Genomic DNA, 25,374 nt, shown 5'->3' on the forward strand with positions numbered 1-25,374 from the left:
AAAGCCCGGGCTCTTCCCACTGAGCCGCGCTGGTCCCATAACACTGACCTGGTCTCTGATCCCTCTTTATAGGAAGGAGTCACTCAGAAACAAAAAAGTCTAAATGCTTATGTTGCTATCTGGTAAGTTGTAGGAGCAATATAAATTAAACTTTCCTTTTTAGACTGTGAGCCCACTGTTGGGTAGGGACCGTCTCTATATGTTGCCAACTTGGACTTCCCAAGCGCTAAGTACAGTGCTCTGCACACAGTAAGCGCTCAATAAATACGACTGATTGATTGATTATTCCCGTCAGGCTGACGGGCCCCGTGCCTCCAAAGACGTTTGGGTGGGGAAAGAGGAATTTTCTTGTTTCCGTTTCCCTTTTCGAACAACTTGAACTTCAATCTACCCATCCCAGACTGTGAAAATGGGCGTCTCCGGGGGAAAAACGTGGCTTTCAGATGGATCGCCAGCAGCTTTGAGGCCTCGAGGAAACCCATTTCACGAACCTACACGCCGCAAGCGCTTCCAGGCAAGACCCTACGCGGTAAACAGGGCGTTGAGGCTCGTTGATAAAGACGAAGCGTCACATTCCCTGGGTTTTCTTCTCCGTAATGGGCTGAACAGCAGCTGACTGAATCCACCGTGATTCAACCGAGACCCAGCCTACGGGAGCAGAAGTCTCCGAGCAAAACCGGCCTTCCGAGACAGGGCTGAGGGGATTTACACTTGGACGGCTTCTCCCTAGGCGGAGAAGGTAAAGTTGTTGCCAACTTGTACTTCCCAAGCGCTTAGTACAGTGCTCTGCACGCAGTAAGCGCTCGATAAGTATGATTGAATGAATGAAGGGGAGGCTCCTCGGGCGGCTAAAGGGTTTATTGATTCGTGATGTAGAGGTTTCACCCCCGGCAAGAATTTCTCACCACCCCTTTGATGTTCAGCTCCCGGGGAACTAACCGATAGACGCTGCCAATTTGGAGCCCATCTTCTTTCCTAGCAGTTTCAAGATTGTTGCACAGTAAGCGCTCAATAAATACGATCGAATGAATGAATGAATCCCTTGTAATGATGGCATTTATTAAGCGCTTACTATGTGCAAAGCCTTAAAGATACGGCATGACTTAGTGGATGGGTTTTCATCCCAGCTCCGCCTTGTCTGCTGTGTGACCTCGGGTAAGTCACTTCACTTCTCTGCTCTTCAGTTACCCCATCCGTAAAATGGGGATTAATACCGTGAGTCCCACGTGGGACACGGACTGTGTCCAACCTCATTAGTTTTGATAATAATAATAATAATGGCATCTATTAAGCGCTTACTATGTGCAAAGCACTGTTCTAAGCGCTGGGGAGGTTACAAGGTGATCAGGTTGGCCCACAGGGGGCTCACAGTCTTAATCCCCATTTTACAGATGAGGTAACTGAGGCCCAGGGAAGTGAAGTGACCTGCCCAAAGTCACACGGCTGACAATTGGCGGAGCCGGGATTTGAACCCACGGCCTCTGACTCCAAAAGCCCGGGCTCTTTCCACCGATGTACCTCGGCACTTAGCTCGGTGCCTGGTACACGGTAAGCTCTTAAATACCATGAAAAAATTTCCCAAAACAAAACAAAACAAAATGTTAAAAAGCTTACTTGGGCCCAGCCCAACCTCAGAAACGTCTCCACATCTCAGCCGAACTCAATTCTTGGGGCAGAGATCTCTCTGGTCCGATCCACACAAAGCAACGTGGGCACAGGCTCGGGAGCCAGAGGGCCCGGGTTCGAATTCCTCCCGTGTGGCTTTGGACCCTTCCTCCCCTCACTTTAGACTCTGAGCCCCAGTTGGGGCAGAGACTGCATCCAACCTACCAGGGCTCGGCACCCGGAGAGCACTTAAATACGCAATTATCACAACACGGTACTTCGTCGAAGAAATCCTCACGTCAAGTTTATTTAGTGGACATTCACATACACGTCAAGTTGCACATACGGGCTATGTGCAACCGGTGAATGGTCAACAGCGAACGAGAAACCCAGTACCGGGAACGGAAACCAACGGCACCTTAGCGGGGGCTGAACTTTCCCCAATTCAACCCATCGCTTCCTGTCCTCCCTCGAGTCGGAAGCGGATACGGGACTTCTTCTCTAGCCCGATCCGACTTTCACACGTACAGCCGTGAATCTGGGAGGGCCCTGCCAACCCCTAAGAGTCGGTAATCGGGAAAACAAAACACTACTCTACTCTCGTAGTTCGCTCTAGCTGTTAAGGGCCTGTAAATTCGGCTCCGTGGGATTACTTGGGGGTAGAGGGCCAACGCCGCCGACGGTTCGGGTCTAGTCGATGACCTTCCGGGAGCCCCCTCCCCAGTCTGGTGGGCTGTCGGAGCCCACCCGCCCTCCGGATCGGGGAGAACCCGAGCTCCTTCCAAGGTCCCCGAAGCCACCCTCGAGGACCAGGTGCTCCCATAGGCTGCATTTTCAAAGTTTACGGTGGAGAGCCTTGTGAACGAGAACCCGCTCCGGCTGGGGAAGGATGTCGAGCAACGCCAGGCGAGGCATTTTTGGTAAAAACGCGGTGATCCCTCCGGCTCTCTAGCGAGACAGAGGAAAGGCGGGGACGGGGTGGGCCTCAGCAAGCCCTAGCCCTTAGCAGGCCCGCCACCGTGGCCCCCACTCGGGGGGCGGCCCGTGAGAGCTCCCCTCCGTCAGCCTACTCTCCGGGTCGCGACCCCAACTCACGCTCCTGTGGTTCGGTGACGCCGAGAGAGGTGCGTTCCTGAGGTTGCCTTGAAATCAAAGGCATCTATGCGAACTCAACACACTCCGCTTCCGACCTCCGGGTCCGGGAGCCCGCCGCGGTCCCGCGGCCGCCTTCCAGGCTGGATGCGTCGCTGAGTCCTAAAAGGGGCTGGATTTTTCTGTTGGAGGATTTAGACGGAAACGAAAAGAAAAAAAAACCAAGCAAACCGGCGAAAACCACCTTTGGCCTTTCATCGTGACCCGCGGGCGGACGTCAGCGGCCCAACGTGGTTTTTTGGGGGAGACCGTGCGGCCGTGTCCGGGTTCACGTAAGAGAACGGGAACTTTACAACCGGAGGTGACCAAAAAGGTCTAGGCGGGAGGAACTCGACCTGGAACGAAAACGAGATTTCGGCTAGAGCGGTACCATACGGGTTGGGTTCTTCGGGAAGTGACGTTACAGACGATCACCCCACGGGGGGCCCGGAGTTTGTTCAAACATAACCACACTCTTAGGCGTCCCTCATCCGCCTCCCCTCTCCGGAGGGTCGGGGCTCGACCCCGGGGCAGCTCCGGCCGGGTCCTCGGTTCCCCCCCGGGCCGGCCTCCCGCCATCACTGGTAATAGGGCCTGTAGCGCGTCTGATCCGGGTGGTGCGGCCCGGGGAGCGGGGCCGGGGTGGGCGGCCCCTGCATCCGGGGGGGAGGAGGCGGGCCCCTGGGCGCCGGCCAGATCCCGGGGCTCATCCCCCCGGGCTGGGCGAACGGGGGGCTGAGCGTCCCTTGGTCTTCGGGGAACTGAGGCAGCGAGCCGGGGTTGTAATGGTGCGGCGGGGGAGCGCTGACCGGCGGCCCGCCGTGCTGGGGAGGGGGCGGTCCCGGGGGAGGGTGGTTCAGGTAGGGGGGCATCTGGGCCATCATGTGTCCGGGGGGCGGGGTGATGGGCGGCGGGGCGGAGGTCATCGGGGGAGGCGGCGGCGCTTGGCCGTAGACCAGGTGGGGGGTCCCCGCGGCCTGGGGAGGGGGCTGCATCGGGTGGCTGAGGGGCGGCGGGGGCGGCGGCGGGGGCGGGGGCGGCGGGGGCGGGGCGTAGCGCTGCTGGGGGGGCATCAGGTGGTGAGGGTGGGCCACCACGGGCTGGCCCGGGTACTCGGGGTGATGGTGCGGGGGCGCCGGGGCCGGGGGCGGCGGCTCCCGGGCCCCGGGCCCGGAGTCGTCCTGGATGGGGACCGTGATCAGATTGCTGTGTTTCCTCGTGGAGATGCGAAAGGTCTCCTGGCCGACCGGGCGCGGCGGGGGCGGGGCCATGGCCATCTCGGCCGGGGGCGGCCGGAGGTCCTCGTGGGGCGGGTTGTAGTGCTCGTGGGGCACGTGCTGCAAGGGGGGCGGCGGCGGCGGCGGCATCAGGATGTGCTGCTGCTTCGGCGGCAGGTGGCTCAGGTGGTGCTTCTCCGGCGGCACGACGAAGCGGTCGGGGATCTCCGCCGGCGGCGGCGGGGCCGCGGGCGCGTGGACGGGCTCGGCCGGGGGGCGGGCCGCCGGCTTCCCGGCCCTCAGGTGGCGGTGGTTGATGTGCGCCTGCAAGTCTCTCTGAGACAGGTACGTCCTCTTGCACCCCTGGACGATGCTGCACATGAACAGGGACCCTCGCGCGCACTGCTCGATTCGCTGGACCGGGTCGCTGCAGCTGGAGCGGAAGGAAGCGGGCGGGCGGGTCATCCGGCCGGCCGCACGGGACCCTACGGGCTCAACCGTCACGGGGGAGGAGCGCCCGCCGACCGACCGGAGGATCGCCGCGGGGAGGGAGACGCAGCGCTCCCGGGATCCCGGGTCTCCGCCCCACTCCATCCGTCTCGGCCTCGTTCCCGCGCCCTCCTCCCCGGCCACTCTGCCGCTCCGAACCCGAGTCGTCGTCTGCCGGCCCTCCGGCTCAGCGCTCTCGTGCCTCGAACGTGGCTGAGGGGAGCCAGAGCCCCGCTCTAGGTCACCGAATTATCATTTTCAATTTCACCTGCAAAGTACCGGCTTTCCGAGTCCAGGCACGTTAGAGGCAGGTCCAACCCCGCTCCTCCACAGAGCCGTGAATGAATAAATGCGGACTAGGGCGGTGACCACAATTCCCGGGACACTCACATACATATCCCGTATTCTCTGTTACTTCCCCTACCTGGAATTGATTCATGTGCCCGTCTCCCCTGATTGACTGTAAACGCTTCGAGGGTGGGGATCACGGATTCTAACCTTTGCGCTCTGGTGAGCGCCGAGACTTCCCAAGCGCTCAGTACAGCGCTCTGCACACAGTAAGCGCTCAATAAATACGATTGATGAATGAATGAATGAGTACAGCGATCTGACCAAGGCAGGCGCCCTTGATCCTGCAGCGTGGACAAGCAGCGTGGCTCACTGGAAAGAGCACGGGCTTTGCGGTCAGAGGTCATGGGTTCAAATCCCGGCCCTGCCAACTGTCAGCTGTGTGACTTTGGGCAAGTCACTTAACTTCTCCGGGCCTCAGTGCCCTCATCTGTAAAATGGGGATTAAGACTGTGAGCCCCCCGTGGGATAACCTGATCACCTTGTAACCTCCCCAGCACTTAGAACAGTGCTTTGCACATAGTAAGCGCTTAAATACCATCATTATTATCCATTGGGTTGGTAGTTGAGACTCTTAAAATTACGACTGGCGGCTAAGTCTTGATTCCCTTGGGTAGGGACTGTCTCTATATGTTGCCAACTTGTACTTCCCAAGCGCTTAGTACAGTGCTTTGCACACAGTAAGCGCTCAATAAATACGATTGATTGATTGACTGGTTGATTTAACCAAGGAGACTTCGTTCTTTCACTGAATCCCTGATGTTTCCAGCCAGACGGTTTCCAGACTTTCACTTGAAACTGAAAATCTAGATTTTTGCAGTCTTCGTGTCTTTGTGGACGGTCCCCACTGGAATACGGGGGGTGGGAGAGTCTGGGGGCCCATCATCATCATCAATCGTATTTATTGAGCGCTTACTATGTGCAGAGCACTGTACTAAGCGCTTGGGAAGTACAAGTTGGCAACATATAGAGACGGTCCCTACCCAACAGTGGGCTCACAGTCTAAAAGTATAATAATGGTATTTGTTAAGCGCTTACTATGTGCAAAGCACGGTTCTAAGCATTGGGGGGATACAGGGTGATCAGGTTGTCAGGCTGGGCTCACAGTTTTAATCCCCAGTTTACAGATGAGGTAACTGAGGCCCAGAGAAGTTAAGTGACTTGCCCAAAGTCACAGAGCTGACAATCGGAGGAGCTGCGATTTGAACTCATGACCCCTGACTCCAAAGCCCGGGCTCTTTCCACTGAGCCACGCTGCTTCTCTAAGCGGCAGGGCCCAGACCTGCCCACCTCCAGGAGTGGAGGTCCAAAACACTTAACACTGCTGTGTAGACAGCCAACACTCACTCTCTTTCTCTCTTCCTCCCGCCCTCATCCCCTGCAAATCTGACAGAGCCGTCCTCCTAGCGCGTACATCTTTTTGTAGCCAGCTACCTGGCGAGTCCGAGTGTTGGGAATCGCCACTGTGGGCGGGGACTCCTTATCTGTCTTGAATGGTTCAAATCTGAACAATCACTTTAGAAAGTCTAAAGCTCCTTTTTAAAACAATTCCTCCCTCCCTTCCCTCTCCTCATAAAAGTTTTCCCACGTGCAAAATGGAATCTTCCCGACCCACTCAAATCTGGCCAGACCATTTAAGGGTGAAGTTTAGGAGCTCCGAGTTGGGAACGAAAAACCTCTTAAAAATATAAGTACCTGTGAAGAGTGAACTTTTAATTTCCAAACTGTTCCCCCAAACCCTGCCACTTCATCACTTCGGTGTCAGTTACGGACACAAGCCCTCGCCCCTAGGCACTTGGATATGCTGCCTTTCCCCTGGAGCACTGGAACATATAGTAATAATGATGGCATTTGTTAAGCGCTTACTATGTGCCAAGCGCTGGGGGGGATACAAGGTAATCGGGTTGGCCCGCGTGGGGCTCACAGTTTTAATCCCCATTTTACAGATGAGGGAACTGAGGCCCAGAGAGGTCAAGTGACTTGCCCAAAGTCACACAGCTCAATTGAGGAGCCGGGATTAGAACCAATTGACCTCTGACCCCCGAGCCCGGGCTCTTTCCACGGAGGCCCGCTGCTTCTCTATCTTGACACTGGGTTACATCCACGACTTATAATTTATTTTGATGTCTCTCTCCCCTGATCGACTGTAAGCTCTTACAACAGGAACCATGCCACTTAACACTCTCCAAGGTGCTTAGTACAGTACTTTGCCCAGAGTAAACACTCAATAATAATAATAATAATAATATTAATAATAATAATAATAATAATGATGATGGTACTTATTAAGCGCTTACTATGTGCCAAGAGCGCTGGGGTAGAATACCATTGATTGAATCTAAATTCTAAGAGAAGCTAGATGGCTTCTAGGCATCCTTCACCACGTCACGGAGATTGCAATCAGAATGACCGCCGGAAAAGCCAAGAACAATTCCATTAACTGTGGTATCCGTTCAGCGTTTACTCTGTGACAAGCGCTACTTTAAGTGATGGGATAAAGGATACGCAGACAGGACGTAGTCCCTGGCCCACACGGGGCTCGCTATCGAAATAGGAGGGGAACAGGCATTGAATCCCATTTTACAGATGGGGAAACTGAGGCCTGGAGAAGTTCAGCGTCTTGCCCTAGGTCACATACAGGCAGGTGGCAGAGCTAGGATCAGGACCTAGGCCCTTCCTCTCGCCACACTGTCTTCCCCCAAGGACTCCAGGATAGTAGAAAAAGAAAAACCGTTCTTTCAGCCACACTACCGACTTTAACTGGTTAAAAATAGCAATCACAAGCTCTTCGAGCCGAGAATTTCAAAACCTTACCCTGGACACATCTTGTCGCCTTTTTTTTCATGCAAAATAGCACAGTCATAGCAGAAGACATGTTTGCACGGTATCTGTGGACAGAAACGTAAGTACGTTACAGCAAACATACCAGAAAAATCGACCATTTTTCCCTGAAATAATGCATCTTGATGAGCCAATGGCTTGATAGATTCTGTACCCAAAAACAGGTCAGATTTTTTTTTCCCCACCCAGTGAGTTGCTGAAAGTAATCCAAAGCAAAATAAATTTGAATGAAGGCCTTATATACTCAGGTCGTCTAGTAGCTTTTCCCAAGGAGTTCAAAAAGTGTGCCAGGCCCTTGAGGAACAAGTGTTCTTGAATGTCGCTCAGGACGGACTCGTTCACAGCTAAATGAAGGGATCTTGGAAGAGGTGTGATTTTAGAAAGGGTTTGAAGGTGGGGGAGAGCGGTGGGCCGTTCGGATACGAAGGAGGGGTAAAAGGCCAAAGGGAGAACAAGGGAAAGGGGCTGGTGGTGGGATAGATGACGACTTCGAGGTACGGAGAGTAGAGGTTAGAGGAGCAGAATATGCAGGTTGGGTTGTAGTAAATCAGCATAAGTAGGAGAGAGCTAATTGAATGTCCTAATTTGATGTGGCGAATGAAGGGGCAACCAACCCTTGGAGGTTTCTGAGGCCCGGGGGGGATATATGGACTGACTGTGGGTTTTTGTTGGGTTTTTTTGTTTTGTTTTTTCAGAAAAATGATTCAGGCAGCCAAGCGAAGTACGGACTGAAGGTTCTGTGACAGACTGGATGTGTGGGTTGAACAAGAGAGAGGAGTAGCGGATGATGCCAAATTTACGGGCTTGTGGGACGACTGCGGTGATGTCTACAATTAGGGGCGGGGCGGGGGCCGGGTGGGAGGGTTAAGAGTTCTTGTTTCACACGCGTGTAGTCTGAGGTGTCGGCAGGGCGGCCAAATGGCGGCGTCCTGAAGGCAGGAGGAAATGGAAGACTGCAGAGAAGGAGAGAGGCCAGGGTCGGAGTGGGAAGTACAGCGGACAACCACGCAGAGACGGTAAATTGAAGCCAAGCGAGCGACCGAGTTCTCCGAGGGAGTGAGAGTAGATGTGGAATAAGAGAAGCAGCGTGGCCCAGTGGGTAGTGCGCAGACCAGAGAGTGAGGACCTGTGTTCTAATCCTGGCTCTGCCATTTGTCTGCTGAGTGACCGGGGGAAAGTCGCTTAACTTCTCTGGGCCTCAAAGTTATGTCATCTGTAAAATTCATTCATTCAATCGCATTTACTGAGCGCTTACTGTGTGCAGAGCACTGGACTAAGCGCTTGGGAGTACAAGTTGGCAACATATAGAGACGGTCCCTACCCAACAGTGGGCTCACGGTCTAGAAGGGGGAGACAGAGAACACAACAAAACATATTAACAAAATAAAATAAGTAGAATAAATATGTACAAGTAAAATAAATAAAAAGTAAAATGGGATTAAGACCGTGAGCCCCACGTGGGACAAGGGACTACGTCCAACCCGATTAGCTTGTATCTACCCCAAGGCTTAGTACAGCTGAGCCCCCTTTTTCCTCTCCCCCTCCCCATCCCCCCAGCCCTACCTCCTTCCCCTCCCCACAGCCCCTGTATATATGTTTGTACAGATTTATTACTCTATTTATTTGACACGTACATATTTACTCTTCTATTTATTTTGTTAATGATGTGCATTTAGCTTTAATTCCATTTGTTCTGACGACCTGACACCTGTCCACGTTTTGTTTTGTTGTCTGTCTCCCCCTTCTAGACTGTGAGCCCACTGTTGGGTGGGGACCGTCTCCATATGTTGCCAACTTGGCAACTTAGTACAGTGCTCTGTGCACAGGAAGCGCCCAATAAATACGACTGAATGAATGAATACAGCACCTGACAGACAGTAAGCACTTAAATACCTTTTTTTTTTTTACAAGGGGAGGAGGGACGCCCAGAACTGAACCTTGACACACCGCCACGGTCAGAGGTAGGAGACGGAGGAGGAGCCCGCAAAAGAGACTCAGGAGTGGTCAGAGAGTTGGGGGGAGAACCAGGAGAGGACAGTGTTGGTGAAAGCAAGGTTGGATAATATTTCCAGGGGAGAGGGGTGGCCCACGGTGTCGAAGGCAGCTGAGGGGTCTGCAGGGATTAGGACGGAGTAGTGGCCTCTGGATTTGGCAAGGAACCCGTTGATGATCTTAAAGAATGCTGTTTCGGCGGGCGGTGGAAGGCATACTGTCGTTTTCCTTCAAAGAATCGTATTAGACAGCGTGAAGCTTCTTTATAATGCCCTATCCCACTCCCTTCGCTCTCCATAATCAAATGCAACAACAGAATCGAAATCAATGGCACTTACCATGCGGCCATAGATTTTAATAGGCAATCCGCACTTATCACAGAAATGGACTGGAGTTTCATCCTTTTCACCCAAGATGTTGATCTGCGGAGGGGACGGTATAATTAGGCCATCTCTTTAACCCACGCCAATTGGTCCGTTCTCATTAAGTAGTCTCCAGCTGCACATCCTGAGACCCAGGAATACCGGCCAAATCTTCCTGGATGCGCTACTTGGTGGGGAGCCCGGTCTAAGCCCAACAGAGTAACGCCTTGGTTGCCCCAGGAATGCCCTCCTGATGCTAGCATTCATCTGTACCTGAAAATCCCAGAAAATGTGTCCCGGAAACCTTCGCTGATTGCCAAACAGATCGCCTCCTTTGGAGTCGTACCGCTCTTCTTCATTATAGTCAAATCCTTCTAGCAGAAGAGAAAATTTTTAGTCACACTTCAGCACTAAAACGAGAAACACGGCTAGTTCATTGCAAGATTTCTGACCCCGAACCACATCGTTTTCTCAAGTTGAAGGTACCCACCAACCCCAGTCGGTTTCCAAACTAGGAAACTCAGCAAGTCTCAAGAGCACTCTCGCCCCACTGTAGACCGTCCGGGACGGCCGAGGTGTGAACGGATGTGGGTTATGGGTGCCGGGAAAGGGAAAGCCGGTCTGAGGATGAATCCAGTGAAGACCCCCAAACCGGGAAATGGACATCTAGAAAGGCCCTCGCTAGTACCTGAGAAAGGCCTTACAGGGGAGAAGAAAGGCACAAAGCTACTCATGAGTGGAGATGGAGGGTGTGGAAAATGGTAGAGTCCTGAAGAAGCCATCATGGCACTAATGAGGCACAAATGCCTGAAGCCATAGAGATGATCTTGGGCAGGCAATTTCAAGGTGCGAATGTGAATTGTGTTTGCATATCAAAGGCAATGGGTGGCTAAAAGTGGGAAGGTATGCCCCTTCTCCTGCTCCCTCTAGGTGCTCTTGCTCTGGAGGGTGGGGTCATCTCTTTCTTCTTCTTAATAATAATACTAATAATAATAATAATAATGGTATTTGTTAAGCGCTTACTGTGTGCCAGGCACTGTATTAAGTGCTGGGGTAGATACAAGATAACTGGTCTACCCTCCTAAGTGTTGTCTGTGTGTTGGGGGGAGGGAAGGAGATGATTTCCGACTGTGGGAAGGGTCCAGTCCCAACAGCAAATGGGCAGACGAGCAGAATGAATAACTAGGATTAGGCACAGGGACTTTTTTGTCATTTGCTCTTTTCAAATGAAATGGAGCCCAAGCCCCAATTCTGAAAGTCACATACTACGGCCTAGACTGAACTCCAAAAAATAAAATTCACTTAACGGTATCCATCTGCAGGACGGTGACCTTCTCATCCCTACACTTGTGACGCTCCTGGATGGGCCCGGAGAGCCCGGGAAAGACCCTCGAGTGTTTTAGGAGGAACGAGGAATGTTAGAGAGTTTGAGTCAGTAAAATGGGATCAAAATTCCCCCCAGGTCAAAAACTTTTGTTTCTAGGTAGGGAGGAGGAGGGGGAAAACGGTCAGGCAACTGCTCTGTGCCCTTTGAATAACGGTTGAATCAGTTTGAAGTGAAACTTTAAACTGAAAGTGAATTAGAAGAAAATGTCCCACTCCAGGGGAGGGGAGTGGGTAGGGAGGTGCTTGCTTCAAGTTACACTAGTCCTCATGAGGAGCTGAATAGCCAGGGCAGAATGTAGACATTTTTACATGGCTCCCGCACCTCTTCCCAACAGACAAAGACACAGAGGGAGAGCCTGCCCGGCTCTGCTCTGTCAAGCCATTCTTTCCTTCAATTAAAACTCTACTACGAATCACAGCTACTGCTTGAACTCTTCCCCAATTACCTACTTCCCTAACTGTGGCATCCTCTCCAGCTCCCTGAGCACCGGGCTTTCCGCGTGCAGAGCACTGCGCCAAGCGCTCGGGAGAGTACACCAGATAGAACACGGGACTGGGAGTGAGAAGGACATGGGTTCTAGTCCCGGCTCCGCCACATGTCTGCTGTGTGTCCTTGGGCAAGTCGCTTCACGTCTCTGAGCCTCAGCTGCCTCATCTGTAAAATGGTGATTAAGACTGTGAGCCCCAAGCAGGCTTCACTTGTATCCATCCCAGTGCTTAGGACAATGCTTGGCATGCAGTAAGCGGTTAACAAATACCATTATTGTTTATTTAGCGTCGAGAGACACCCTCCCTGCCTGCAAGGAGCTAACAGGCAAGAGGGGGAAGACACCATTAGAATCAAGTATCTAAGTGCTGTGGGGTGGAAATCAAAGTGCTTATGGGGTACCTGCCCAAATGCATAGGTGAAGCAGAGGAGAGGACAAATAGGGGAATGAGGGTTTAGTCAGGGAAGGCCTCTTGGAGAGGAGGTCACTTTAGGAGTGCTTTGAAGATGAGGAGAGTGGTAATCTGTTGAAGATGGGTGGGGTGCATGTGTGTTTGTGTGTGCTAGGGGATCAGGGGGAGCAGTTCCAAGACAGAGAGGACGTGGACAAGGGCTCAGTGGCAACCCAGATGGGATCGAGGAACACAGTGAGCAGGCTGATGTTGGAAGAGCAAAGCATGTGGGTAGAGTTGGAGTTGGAGTAGATCAGCGAGGTAAGATAGGAGGGGGAGAGTCGAGCGGGATTGGCTACGTGCCTGTGGGAAGGGGTGAATTCTAGAGATGCTGGGAAGGTCGGGAAGACAGCATCTCATGGCAGATTGAATGTACGAGCTACGTGAGAGAGGAGTCGAGGGTGATACCACGGTTACAGGCTTCTGAGATGGAGGGTGGTGGTGGTGCCTACAGTTAGGGGAAGACCCGCAAGAGGACAGCGTCTGGATGGGAAGGCGAGGCGCCGTTTGGGATATGTCGAGTTCGAGGTGGTCGGTGAGGCGTCTGAGCCGAGAGGTCCGAAAGGCAGGGGGAAATGCAAAACGGCATAACAGGTAGTGATCAGGGCTGGAGGGGAAGGTTTGGGAATCAGTTCTGTAGAGACGGTAGCGCGGGAGTGACTGAGTTCTCCAAGGGCGTGGGTTCGGAAGGAGAACGGAAGGGGCCCCAGAATTGAGTCTTGAGAGAGTCCCACAGTGGGTAGGATGCAGACGAGGAGCCTGCAAAAGACACTAAGAAGGAGCGGGACAGAGGACGACCACGAGTGGTTGATTGGGCGGTGTCGCTAAAGCTGTTCAGATAGTGTTTTCAGGAGAAGGGAGCCGTCCAGTTTCAAAGAGAGTTACGCGGTCACTGGATTTGGCCAGAAAGAAGTCATTGGTGACCTTAGAGAAGGCAATGCACATAAATGCACCTGTAACTTACGTATACACTTCTGTTATTTAAGCTTTCGCGTGCCTATCTCGCCTTTTAGACTGTCAACTCCTAGAAGGCAGGGGCCTTGCCTTCTATTTATCTTGTAAATCCCCTTGGCATCCGAGCCAGTGCTAAATAAGCACTATGGAGGACGAAGACTGAAGAATGGCTTCAAAAAGACTAGATGGTGAGGAAAATGTCTCCCTAGAGACGGTAAAAACATTCTAAAGTATTGCAACCATGGGAATCCATTTCCCATCCCAAACTCACTTTGTAGAGTAGAGGGGTCTCCCAAGGGGCAGTCCTTGTCACTTTCCCCCCGGCCCACCACATCACATTAATCGTACCTGGGTCCCACTCAAACTAGCCATACAGTTCAGACTTTCAAAACGAACCAGAAAATCGAACACCGGGAAGACTTCACAGTTCACCAAACCCCCTTAAACCACTCGGGCTAGTTACCTTCGTCACCAGGCTGGGCCTTTGAAGGCATCCTAGTCATACTTCGGGGAGCACGAGGCGCAGGCTTGGCTTTGTTGGTCTGCTTGGAGATTAACTTTATAGGGATTCTTCTGCGTACATCAAGACCACCCAATGATCCCGAACTATTAGTGCCTTGCAAATCATTGTCTGTAGGCATATATGTGAAAAAGACAAAACGTTATTTCTGGCCTCTAAATCTTCGTTCTTCAGAACACCAATCCGTATCACCGGCCTGCTAGTTGCTCGACCCGCATCCGAGCCAAGCTTCAGGACGGAGATGAAAGCCGGAGTCCGCAATCCAGACTCTCCCCTAAGCACATGGCTGCCTTTTCAAAAGGACAGGACACACTCCCTCGACCGCTATTTCTGAGGAATATTAACAGTCAGAAGTTATCGGAATTTTAAAAACCCAGGCAGACCATTTTTACAAGAGACGGTTACGTCGATGTTCCCGTGACGTCCAGATCGAAGTGGTAACGGCAGGTGCTCCTTCGGGGGAAATCTCTTAAAGATACACAAACATCAAAAAAGTGAGAGTCGTTAAAGGGAAAGCTGTGTTATCTGCCCAACACTTCACCAAAGTGCCAGCGAGTGTCATTCCTAATACGGTCCTTTCAAAGAGCGGCTCCCACTGAAAAAGAGTCTGCTCTGATCAAGACGCTTGACTCCCCTAGGCCATCGGAGGCTGCCAGAAAAGAGAAACCGTTTCACTCCATGATCCCCTGGGGAAACGCCCCATAAATTGTCTGAGGGAATCTTGGAATAGGCAAGTGATGAAAGTGCTAACCGCTACATGATTAGGGATGGGACCATCTTTTCAGGGGTGTGCAGGCCCCCGCGAAAACCACGCTCAGCTCACAGCAGGGCCCCGAGTGGATGTCCGCTTTTCACCACCCTTCTTCTAACAGTCCTCCGTAGCGTGTCAATGCCTGATTTCATGGCTCTGGTTTTCTGCAGGACCTAGAAAGGCCCCTCCAAGGAGAAATTCCCCGGGATTTAGAGCGGCAGCATTGCAAGAAGTGCTGAGGGGGTTTCTGGTCTGGCCTCCCCTAATCAACTCGAGAACTGCTAACGCCTCCAGAGTTAACCAGGATTTTTGACTCTCCCTCGCCAAACCTGCCAATTACAGAGCCTATGCTGAATCTCCTTCTGTGGCTCGGCTGAGGAGTGACATTCTTTGGGATCCAAACATTTGACTGGGCTATTCTTCCGTGTGACTGACGTTTTTCCAATCTAAAGAGGGAAAATTTAGGAGCTTTAGTCCTCAACTGTCGAAGACTCACCGGTACATCGCTTAACGGTTGTCTGCTAAAGAGCCCTTCTGGAAACACCGAGGGTACTGAGGTTTGGTTTAACTCTATGAAACCGAAATGAGACAGTCACGTTAAAAGATAAAAAAAAAAAAAGCTTACACACCAGGGACTCCATTTGAGAGAAGGGATTTAACTCACCTTCAAATGATTCGATTTTACCCCAGCACCGAGACCACGGGATAAACAAACTCGGTTTTAAGGTGGCAAAGTGGCTTCCAAATGTATGAAATGTACTTATAAAAGGTGATGATGATTTAGAATAGGCCTTAATATAATGGGGGGAAGAGGCTGTGGGCGTGAAAAAGTGGAACCTGGCTTAAAATTGGGGCTAAATACACGGAAGCGCTTGCCTTTCATGGTGCTCAAATGCTGGAATTGAGTCCCTGAAGAAGACTTTGGAAGTCCTTTCAGTCACGCACCAGCCTGAAACGGCCGGACTGGACTAAAACCCTCGAGGTCCCTTTTGGCTGTACCATTCGGTTCCTTTTTACGGTCTTAAAACTCCGCCGAGGAAGCTCCACTTGAGGCTGAAATTGGATTATAATAAATTTATGGTATTGGTTAAATGCCACCTGGGTGCCGGGGCCGGTGCTAACTGCTGGGGTGATAAGCCTGGGCACAAACCCTGGTCCGACACAGGGCTCAGGATCTGAGAGGGAGGGACAGCAAGTATACTACCTCCGTTTTACAAATGAAGAAACTGAGGTCTAGGGAGGTTCATGGCAGGAAAGTGGCTGAGTTGGGACTCAAACCCACGGTCCCGTGCTTTTTCGGTTGGGCCATGCTGAAGATAAGTTAGAGCCTCCCGATTACCAGTTCTGAATCCTGCCCCTGCTTTCTTTTCCATTTTTAGTCAAGCAGCAGCATGATGCTCTCTGACTTTCCCGTCACTCTGGATGCCACCACTATCCTCCGGGGCTCCGAATCCTGCAACTTTGGCATTTTCCTCCGCTCATCTCTATCCTTCAACCCCTGTATCAGTCGGTCATCAAGTCTTGTCGGTTCTATCATCACCGCATCTCCAGAATCCACTCCGAACTCAATCTCGCTGGTCCCAAGCCCTCGTCGTTCCCTGTCTCAACCACTGTAACAGCCTCCTTGCGGATCTCCCTGCTTCCAGACTCTCCCCCTTCTAGTCCTCTCCTTCTGCACACATCTCCTCATTCTTCAAAAATCTCCAATGGCTACCCATCCACCTCCACATCCAACAGAAAACCGTCCCCGTTGGCTTTAAAGCAGTCGATAAGCTTTCTCCCCCTTCCTCTCCTCACTCCTTTTCCACTGCAACCCAGCCTGCATACTTTGCTCTTCAAATACACACCTATTTATTGTGTCTTGATCTCAACTCTGTTGACCCTCCCTCACGCCCGGAGCTGCCCACTCTTCGTATCTGACCCACACCCTCCCCATCCCCACAGCTCTACCCAAATCATTTCTCCAAGAAACATTCCCTGACTAACCTCATCTCCCCCACCCTATCTCCCTCCCTTCTGGACCACCTGTGCATTTAAGTCCACACCCCCTAAGCACTTCTAGACCATGAACCCATTGTTGGGTATGGACTGTCTCTATCTGTTGCCTAATTGTACTTTCCAAGTGCTTAGTACAGCGCTCTGCACGCAGTAAGCGCTCAATAAATACGACAATGAATGAATGAAAAATGGGGTGGGCCCCATTCCCCCAGATCCTTCTACTGTTGCTCCCCTTACTTGCAATTTATTTTAATGCCCTTCTCCTCCGCTACATTGTTAGCTCCTTGTGGGCAGGAATCGTGTTTACCGACTCTCTTGTATTGTACTCTCCCAATGCTCTGCCCCCACTAAGGGCTCGACGGATGTCACTCTTGACCGATCCTAAGCACTTAGTACAGTGCTCTGCCCACCATGAGCGCTCAATAAATTCCACGGACTGATGCTCCAGGCACATAGTGTGTGATTCAGACCTCTGAAGTGAGAACCCTGACTCATCTTAGTTTCCAAAGTTGTCAGCCTGCCTGAGCCCCTCTTTTTCTGCATGCCCACCTTCCGCTCTCTCCCACTGCTTATGTGGCCTTGGTGCTTTCCCCTGCCTCCTGGCTGACCCAAGCTCCTCATCAAAATGACCCTTAAAACTTTTCCTGATTGTTACTTACCTCTGCCTTCTGCTTTCCCTCTTCCTAGCTCTCCGGTTCCTCTTTTTTCCCCTTCCCTAATATGATTTCCTACCCTCAAGCTAGTTTCGTGACGCAAACGTAAAACAATTTGGCTGTGGACGTGTATTCTGGCATTCCTTTATGTGCATCCCTATCCTCCCCAGCCAAATACACTACAAGTCACTTCTGAGAAAATTTGGGGTTGGAGATCTACTTCAAGCAGCTCAATACAGCCTCACACTCAGTTCTGGCATCACAATACAAAAAAATAAGGTCACCCTACAAAATGACACACTTTACAAATTGAAAGCAAGTTTTAAATTGGTCCTATGAAGCAGACTGGACAACCCAAGATGTCTTTCATTCCATAAATGCAGTAATAAAGACTTAATTTGGTTAACAGTTCCAAACTCCATTCCTACATCTCTTGCCAGAATCAGTCATGCCTACTTCCAACATATACACCCTTTGATTTCTAAAAAGCAGAATGAAAATGTTAAACCGACAGCCCAGAAAAGAATAAAAGTGGAAAATCAACACCTTAAATCACAGCAAGCTGGCTCAGTTCGGTGGTACCTTTCAGCGCCTTAATCCCAAAAAGTGCTCTCCTGATCCAAAACTTTCGGAACTATTCTTAACCGATGAACGCGAAACAGTAAATTCCACCACAAACACGGAAAGTTGTCTTTTTGACATTCTCCAAAAAGTACTACGCACTGAGATTGGACATTATAGTGAGAGGACTTTTCTCATTATCAATTTCTGGTCTTCTGTTTGCCAGTTACCCATCCCTTCACAAAACCACCTTGATTCCCACTCCCAAGAAGCGAGACAAAATACGATTTTGCCACTTGCCATCGCCGGCGGTCCTACGGTCTGAAGTCTGGGTTTCTGAAGTCGAGGTTCGAGGCTGATCGGCCTGCAGTTTACCCCAGGGCTTAGCACGGCGTTTTGCCCGTAGTAAGCGCTTAGCAAGTACCGAGTACTCTTATGACGCCTCCCAGCACGCTCGGGATGGGACTCTGGGAAACCACGCTCGGCTTTCGCCTCGACTTGCAGACGTGCCACAAGGGCAGTAACCCAGGAAGTCGGGAATATATGTTGCCACCTTGTGCTCCAGTGCTCTGCACACAGTAAGCGCTCAATAAATACGATTGATTGATTGATTGACTGAATGCTCTGGGAAGGCCTAGAGTATTTATCCGGGAAATTTCAACCCCAGAGGGACCGGCCCCCTCGAGCTCGGGTGGGAGGAGAAAATAAGGATGGATTTGAGGTCAGAAGGGGTTCACCTGTCTACTTGTTTTGCCGTCTGTCTTCCCCTTTTAGACTGTGAGCCCACTGTTAGGTAGGGACTGTCTCTATACGTTGCCAATTTGTACTTCCCAAGCGCTTAGTACAGTGCTCTGCACATAGCGCTCAATAAATACGATTGATGATGATGATGAATAATTCTATTTATCTATTTTGATGGTATCGACGCCCGTCTACTTATTTTGTTTTGCTGTCCGTCTCCCCCTTCTAGACTGTGAGCCCGTTGTTGGGTAAGGATTGCCCGTTTGATGCCGAACTGCACTTTCCAAGCGCTTAGTACAGTGCTCGAACACAGTAAGCACTCAATAAATACGAATGAATGAATAATTCTATTTTTCTATTTTGATGCTATTGCTGCCTGTTTACTTGTTTGGTTGTCTGTCTCCCCCTTCTTGACTGTGAGCCCACTGTTGGGTAGGAGCTGTCTCTGTTGCCAACTGTATTTTCCAGGCGCTTAGTACAGTGCTCTGCACACAGTAAGCGCTCAATAAATACGATTGAATGAATTAATGAAAGGTGGGGGGTGGTGAGAGGCTGGTTCTGACTCCAGGATGGAGGGGCTTGTCTATTTCCAGCCGGGGTCCCCGGGCTCTCGCCATCCGAGGGGGGCAAGGGGGCACGAAGGGGAGCGAGCCACCAGGCGCCACGAGGGCCACCACGGAGGCCGGCACAGCTTATTACTCTATTTATTTTACTACTGATGTGTATATATCTATAATTCTGTTTATTCATTCATTCATTCATTCGTATTTATTGAGCACTTACTATGTGCAAAGTACTGTCCTAAGCGCTGAGGGGGGATATAAGGGGATCAGGCTGTCCCACGTGGGGCTCACAGTCTTAATCCCCATTTTACAGGTGAGGTAACCGAGGCCCAGAGAAGTGAAGTGACTTGCCCAAAGTCACACGGCTGACAATTGGCAGAGCCGGGATTTGAACCCATGACCTTTGACTCCAAAGCTTCCCACTGAGCCATGCCGCTAAATAGATGTTTATCATCTATTCTGACAGTATTGACACCTGTCTACTTGTTCTGTTGTCAGTCTCCCCCTTCTAGACTGGGAGCCTGTTGCTGGGTAGGGACCGTCTCTATATGTTGCCAGATTGTGCTTTCCAAGCGCTTAGTACAGCGCTCTGCACACAGTAAACGCTCAATAAATGTCTGAATGAATGACTGAACAATTCTGTTTATCTATTCTGATGCTACTGCTGCCTGCCTACTTGTTTGGTTTTGTTGTCTGTCTCCCCTTTCTAGACTGAGCCCACTGTTAGGTAGGGACTGTCTCTCTCTGATGCCGAATTGTACTTTCCAAGCGCTCAGTATAGTGCCCTGCACACAGTAAACGCTCAATATGACTGAATGAATGACTGAATAATTATATTTATCTATTTTGATGCTATTGCTGCCTGCCTACTTGTTTGGTTTTGTTGTCTGTCTCCCCCTTCTAGCCTGTGAGCCCGTTGTTGGGTAGGGACCGTCTCTAGATGTTGCCGATTTGTACTTCCCAAGCGCCAAGTGCTCTGCACCCAATAGGCGCTCACTCAATACGAGTGAATGAATGAGTGAATGAATGAACCAGTCAATGAATGAGTGAATAATAATAATAATAATGATGGCATTTATGAAGCGCGCTATGTACAAAGCACCGTTCTAAGCGCTGGGGAGGTTACAAGGTGATCAGGTTGTCCCCAGGGGGGCTCCCAGTCTTCATCCCCATTTTCCAGATGAGGGAACTGAGGCCCAGAGAAGTGAAGTGACTTGCCCAAAGTCACACAGCTGCGCGGCTGAAAGAGCACGGACTTGGGAGTCAGAGGTCAAGGGTTCAAATCCTGACTCCGCCGCGTGTCTGCTGTGCGACTTTGGACAAGTCTCTTCACTTCTCTGGGCCTCAGTTCCCTCATCCGTAAAATGGGAATGAGGACTGGGAGCCCCACGTGGGACAACCTGATCACTTTGTATCCTCCCCAGTGCTTAGAACAGTGCTTGGCACATGGCAAGCGTTTAACGAATGCCATCATTATTATTATTATTATTAATTGGCAGAGCCAGGATTTGAACCCAGAACCTCTGACTCCAAAGCCCAGGCTCCTTCCACTGAGCCACGCTGCTTGTGAATAAATGAGGGAATTCATTCATTCAATCATATTTATTGAGCGCTTACTGTGTGCAGAGCCCTGGACTAAGTGCTTGAGTAGTACAAGTTGGCAACATATAGAGATGGCCCCTACCCAACAACAGGCTCACATTCTAGAAGGGGGAGACAGACAACAAGACAAAACATGTGGACAGGTGTCAAGTCATCAGAATAAACAGAAGTAAAGCTAGATAATAATAATAACAATAATGATGGCATTTGTTAAGCGCTTACTATGTGCAAAACACTGTCCTAAGCGCTGGGGGGGGTAGATGGTGATGAGGGTGTCCCACGTGGGGCTCACAGTCTTAATCCCGATTTTACAGATGAGGGAACTGAGGCTCGGAGAAGTGACTTGTCCAAGGTCACACAGCAGACATGTGGCGGAGCCGGGACCTCTGATTCCAAAGCCCGGGCTCTTTCCACTGAGCCACGCTAGATGCACATCATTAACACAATAATCCCAGACTGAGCCCCCTCCTTCCTCTCCCCCTCCTCATCCCCCCCACACCTGACCTCCTTCCCCTCCCCACACCACCTGTATATATGTTTGTACAGATTTATTACTCTATTTTACTTGTACATATTTACTACTCTATTTTGTTAATATGTTTTGTTGTCTGTCTCCCCCTTCTAGACTGTGCGCCTGCTGTTGGGTAGGGGCCGTCTGTAGATGTTGCCAACTTGTACTTCCCAAGCGTTTAGTACAGTGCTCTGCACACAGGAAGCGCTCAATAAAGACGACTGAATGAATGAATAAATGAAGTAGAATAGTAAATATGTACAAGTAGTACTGAGGGACTGAATGAGTGAACGAGTAAGTGAATGAATGACTGAATGAGTGAACGAGTGAAATAGAACAGTAAATATGTACAAGTAGTATGAGTGACTGAATGAGTGAATGAGTGTGAATGAGTGAGTGAATGAATGAGTGAATGAGTGAATCAATCAATTGTATTTATTGAGCGCTTACTGTGTACTAAGCGCTTGGGAAGTACAAGTTGGCAACATATAGAGACAGTCCCTACCCAACAGTGGGCTCAGAAGTAGAATAGTAAATATGTACAAGTAGTGTGAGTGACTTAATGAGTGAATAAGTGATTGAGTGAAGTAGAATAGTAAATATGCACAAGTAGTATGAGTGACTGAAGGAGTGAACGAGTGAGTGAATGAATGAGTGACTGAATGAGTGAATGAGTGAGGTAGAATAGTAAATATGTACAAGTAGTATGAGTGACTGAAGGAGTGAACGAGTGAATGAGTGACTGAATGAATGAGTGAGTGAACGAGTGGGTGAATGAATGAATGAGTGACTGAATGAGTTAACGAGTGAAGAGTAGTAAATAGGTACAAGTAGTATGAGTGACTGAACGAGTGCATGAATGAATGAGACTGAATGAGTGAACGAGTGAAGTAGAATAGTAAATATGTACAAGTAGTATGAGTGACTGAAGGAGTGAACGAGTAAATGAATGACTGAGTGAACGAGCGAGGTAGAACAGTAAATACGTACAAGTAGTATGAGTGACTGAATGAATGAGTGAACGAGTGGATGAATGAATGAATGAGTGACTGAATGAGTTAACGAGTGAAGAGTAGTAAATAGGTACAAGTAGTATGAGTGACTGAACGAGTGAGTGCATGAATGAATGAGAGACTGAACGAGTGAACGAGTGAAGTAGAATAGTAAATATGTACAAGTAGTATGAGTGACTGAGTGAACGAGTGAATGAATGAATGAGTGACTGAGTGAACGAGCGAGGTAGAACAGTAAATATGTACAAGCAGTAAAGGGAGTGAACGAGTGACTCAATGAATGAGTGAACGAGTGGGTGAATGAATGAATGAGTGACTGAATGAGTTAACGACTGAAGAGTAGTAAGTAGGTACAAGTAGTATGAGTGACTGAACGAGTGAGTGCATGAGTGAATGAGAGACTGAATGAGTGAACGGGTGAAGTAGAATAGTAAATATGTACAAGTAGTATGAGTGACTGAAGGAGTGAACGAATGAGTGACTGAATGAATGACTGAGTGAACGAGTGAGGTAGAATAGTAAATATGTACAAGTAGTATGAGTGACTGAAGGAGTGAATGAGTGAGTGACAATGAATGAGTGAGTGAACGAGTGGGTGAATGAATGAATGACTGAATGAGTTAACGATTGAAGAGTAGTAAGTAGGTACAAGTAGTATGAGTGACTGAACGAGTGAGTGCATGAATGAATGAGTGACTGAATGAGTGAACGAGTGAAGTAGAATAGTAAATATGTACAAGTAGTATGAGTGACTGAAGGAGTGAACGAGTGAATGAGTGACTGAATGAATGAGTGAACGAGTGGGTGAATGAATGAATGCGTGACTGAATGAGTTAACGACTGAAGAGTAGTAAGTAGGTACAAGTAGTATGAGTGACTGAACGAGTGAGTGCATGAGTGAATGAGAGACTGAATGAGTGAACGGGTGAAGTAGAATAGTAAATACGTACAAGTAGTATGAGTGACTGAAGGAGTGAACGAGTGAATGAGTGACTGAATGAATGAGTGAACGAGTGGGTGAATGAATGAATGCGTGACTGAATGAGTTAACGAGTGAAGAGTAGTAAGTAGGTACAAGTAGTATGAGTGACTGAACGAGTGCATGAATGAATGACAGACTGAACGAGTGAACGAGTGAAGTAGAATAGTAAATACGTACAAGTAGTATGAGTGACTGAAGGAGTGCATGAATGAATGACAGACTGAACGAGTGAACGAGTGAAGTAGAATAGTAAATACGTACAAGTAGTATGAGTGACTGAAGGAGTGAACGAGTAAATGAATGAATGAGTGACTGAGTGAACGAGTGAGGTAGAACAGTAAATACGTACAAGTAGTATGAGTGACTGAAGGAGTGAACGAGTGAATGAGTGACTGAATGAATGAATGAATAAGTGACTGAATGAGTTAACGAGTGAAGAGTAGTAAGTAGGTACAAGTAGCATGAGTGATTGAACGAGTGCATGAATGAATGAGAGACTGAACGAGTGAACGAGTGAAGAATACTAAACATGTACAAGTAGTATGAGTGAGTGGGTGAGTGAGTGAATGGTCCAGGCCCTGCCAAGCAACGCAGGCCTGACTAGGCCTCGGCCCTCCAGGCCCGGGGGGGAGGCCGAGGAAGGGCTCGGGCCCGCGGCCCCCTCGGTCCCCTCGGCCCCCGGGCCGCCCCCTGCCCCTCGGGGGGCCACCGCGGGGCCCTCGGGGGCCACGGGGCCTGAGGAAAAGGCCCCCCCTCCGCCCCCTTCCCCTTACCAGTGGGGTCCATGATGCGCCGCGCGAAGCACTCTGGGAGCGGAAGTCATCCGGGCCGGAGGGAGGGAGGGGGCAGCCGCCAGGGGCGCATGCGCGGTAGCCCGGAAGATGGTCGCGGTGACGGGGATGGGGGGGGAGGATTGACGCAATGGGCTCTAAATAGGCGACCGAGGGGGTCCGGAGGAGGGCAGGAGGGCGGCCGAGGCGGCCGGGAGGGCAACGATGGAGAAGGGGGGGACGAAAGGCGGCGCTTCCTGGAAGGGCCCGAAGGCGGGGGATGGAGGTTGGCAGTGCGCAGGCGCCGCGCGCAGGCGCAGTGCGCCGCGCGGGCCGCCCGTCTGGCGGCGGCGGCCATGATGGCGGCCCACGCTGAGGCGGCGCCCAATCTTTCATTCATTCACTCATTCATTCATTCATTCATTCATTCATTCATCATCATCATCATCATCAGTCGTATTTATTGAGCGCTTACTGTGTGCAGAGCACTGTGCTAAGCGCTTGGGAAGTACAAATCGGCAACATAGAGAGACAGTCCCTACCCAACAGTGGGCTCACAGTCTAGAAGGGGGAGACAGAGAACAAAACCAAACAGACTAATAAAATAAAATAAATAGAATAGATATGTACAAGTAAAATAAATAAATAAATAGAGTAATAAATATGCACAAACATATATACATATATACAGGTGTGTATTCATTCATTCATTCAATCAATCAATCAATCAGTCGTATTTATTGAGCGCTTACGGTATGCAGAGCGCTGTGCTAAGCGCTTAGGAAATCAGTCACACACAAAGATGTAATAAAAGGGAACACTAATGGTACACAATAGCAACTCCTTTGAATGTGCACCCCCGGCCCCAATACAGAGAATGAGTTGCAGCTGCGTGGGGCCTGTTTTTATGGAGATTGCCTAGGGTAAATCGAGGAAACGGGGAGAAACATCATATTGCTTCACTGTGTATATGTAAATGTGTTTGTACATATTTATTACTCTATTTTACTTGTACATATCTATTCTATTTATTTTATTTTCTTAATATGTTTGGTTTTGTTCTCTGTCTCCCCCTTCTAGACTGTGAGCCCGCTGTTGGGTAGGGACTGTCTCTCTATGTTGCCAGCTTGGACTTCCCAAGCGCTTAGTACAGTGCTCTGCACACAGTAAGCGCTCAATAAATACGATTGATTGATTGATTGATTAATGTGCACCCCCTTCCCCAATACAGAGAATGAGTTGTAGCTGCGTGGAGCCTGTTTTTATAGAGATTGCCTAGGGTAAATCTAGAAAAAGGGGAGAAACATCATATTGCTTCACTGTATACATGTATATATGTTTGTATGTATTTATTACTCTATTTATTTATTTTACTTGTACATATCTATTCTATTTATTTTATTTTCTTAATATGTTTGGTTTTGTTCTCTGTCTCCCCCTTCTAG

At 50.0% G+C, this 25,374-nt stretch overlaps 1 protein-coding gene across 3 annotated transcripts; it reads right to left on the reverse strand.

Annotated features, from left to right (window-relative positions):
* Nucleotides 1-1,887: 1,887 nt before the first annotated feature.
* CBLL1 (Cbl proto-oncogene like 1) lies at nt 1,888-24,029 on the reverse strand. 3 transcript variants are annotated; one of them, XR_005448452.1, is made up of 7 exons: nt 23,933-24,029; nt 13,728-13,895; nt 10,259-10,359; nt 9,962-10,045; nt 7,605-7,678; nt 2,701-4,386; nt 1,888-2,553 (listed from the first exon to the last, which is right to left on the reverse strand). XR_005448452.1 is itself a non-coding variant. In XM_038741286.1 (6 exons), the coding sequence occupies exons 1-6, from the start codon at nt 23,943-23,945 to the stop codon at nt 3,315-3,317; spliced, it is 1,509 nt and encodes a 502-aa protein (XP_038597214.1). In that variant the 5' UTR covers nt 23,946-24,029; the 3' UTR covers nt 1,888-3,314. The 3 variants fall into 3 exon arrangements, 2 of the variants coding, with proteins under 2 accessions (XP_038597214.1, XP_038597213.1); XM_038741286.1 differs by having other exon boundaries at nt 1,888-4,386; nt 10,259-10,356; XM_038741285.1 differs by having other exon boundaries at nt 1,888-4,386.
* Nucleotides 24,030-25,374: the final 1,345 nt, after the last annotated feature.

Source organism: Tachyglossus aculeatus (assembly GCF_015852505.1).
Source record: "Tachyglossus aculeatus isolate mTacAcu1 chromosome 12 unlocalized genomic scaffold, mTacAcu1.pri SUPER_6_unloc_1, whole genome shotgun sequence".
Taxonomy (NCBI): Eukaryota; Metazoa; Chordata; class Mammalia; order Monotremata; family Tachyglossidae; genus Tachyglossus; species Tachyglossus aculeatus.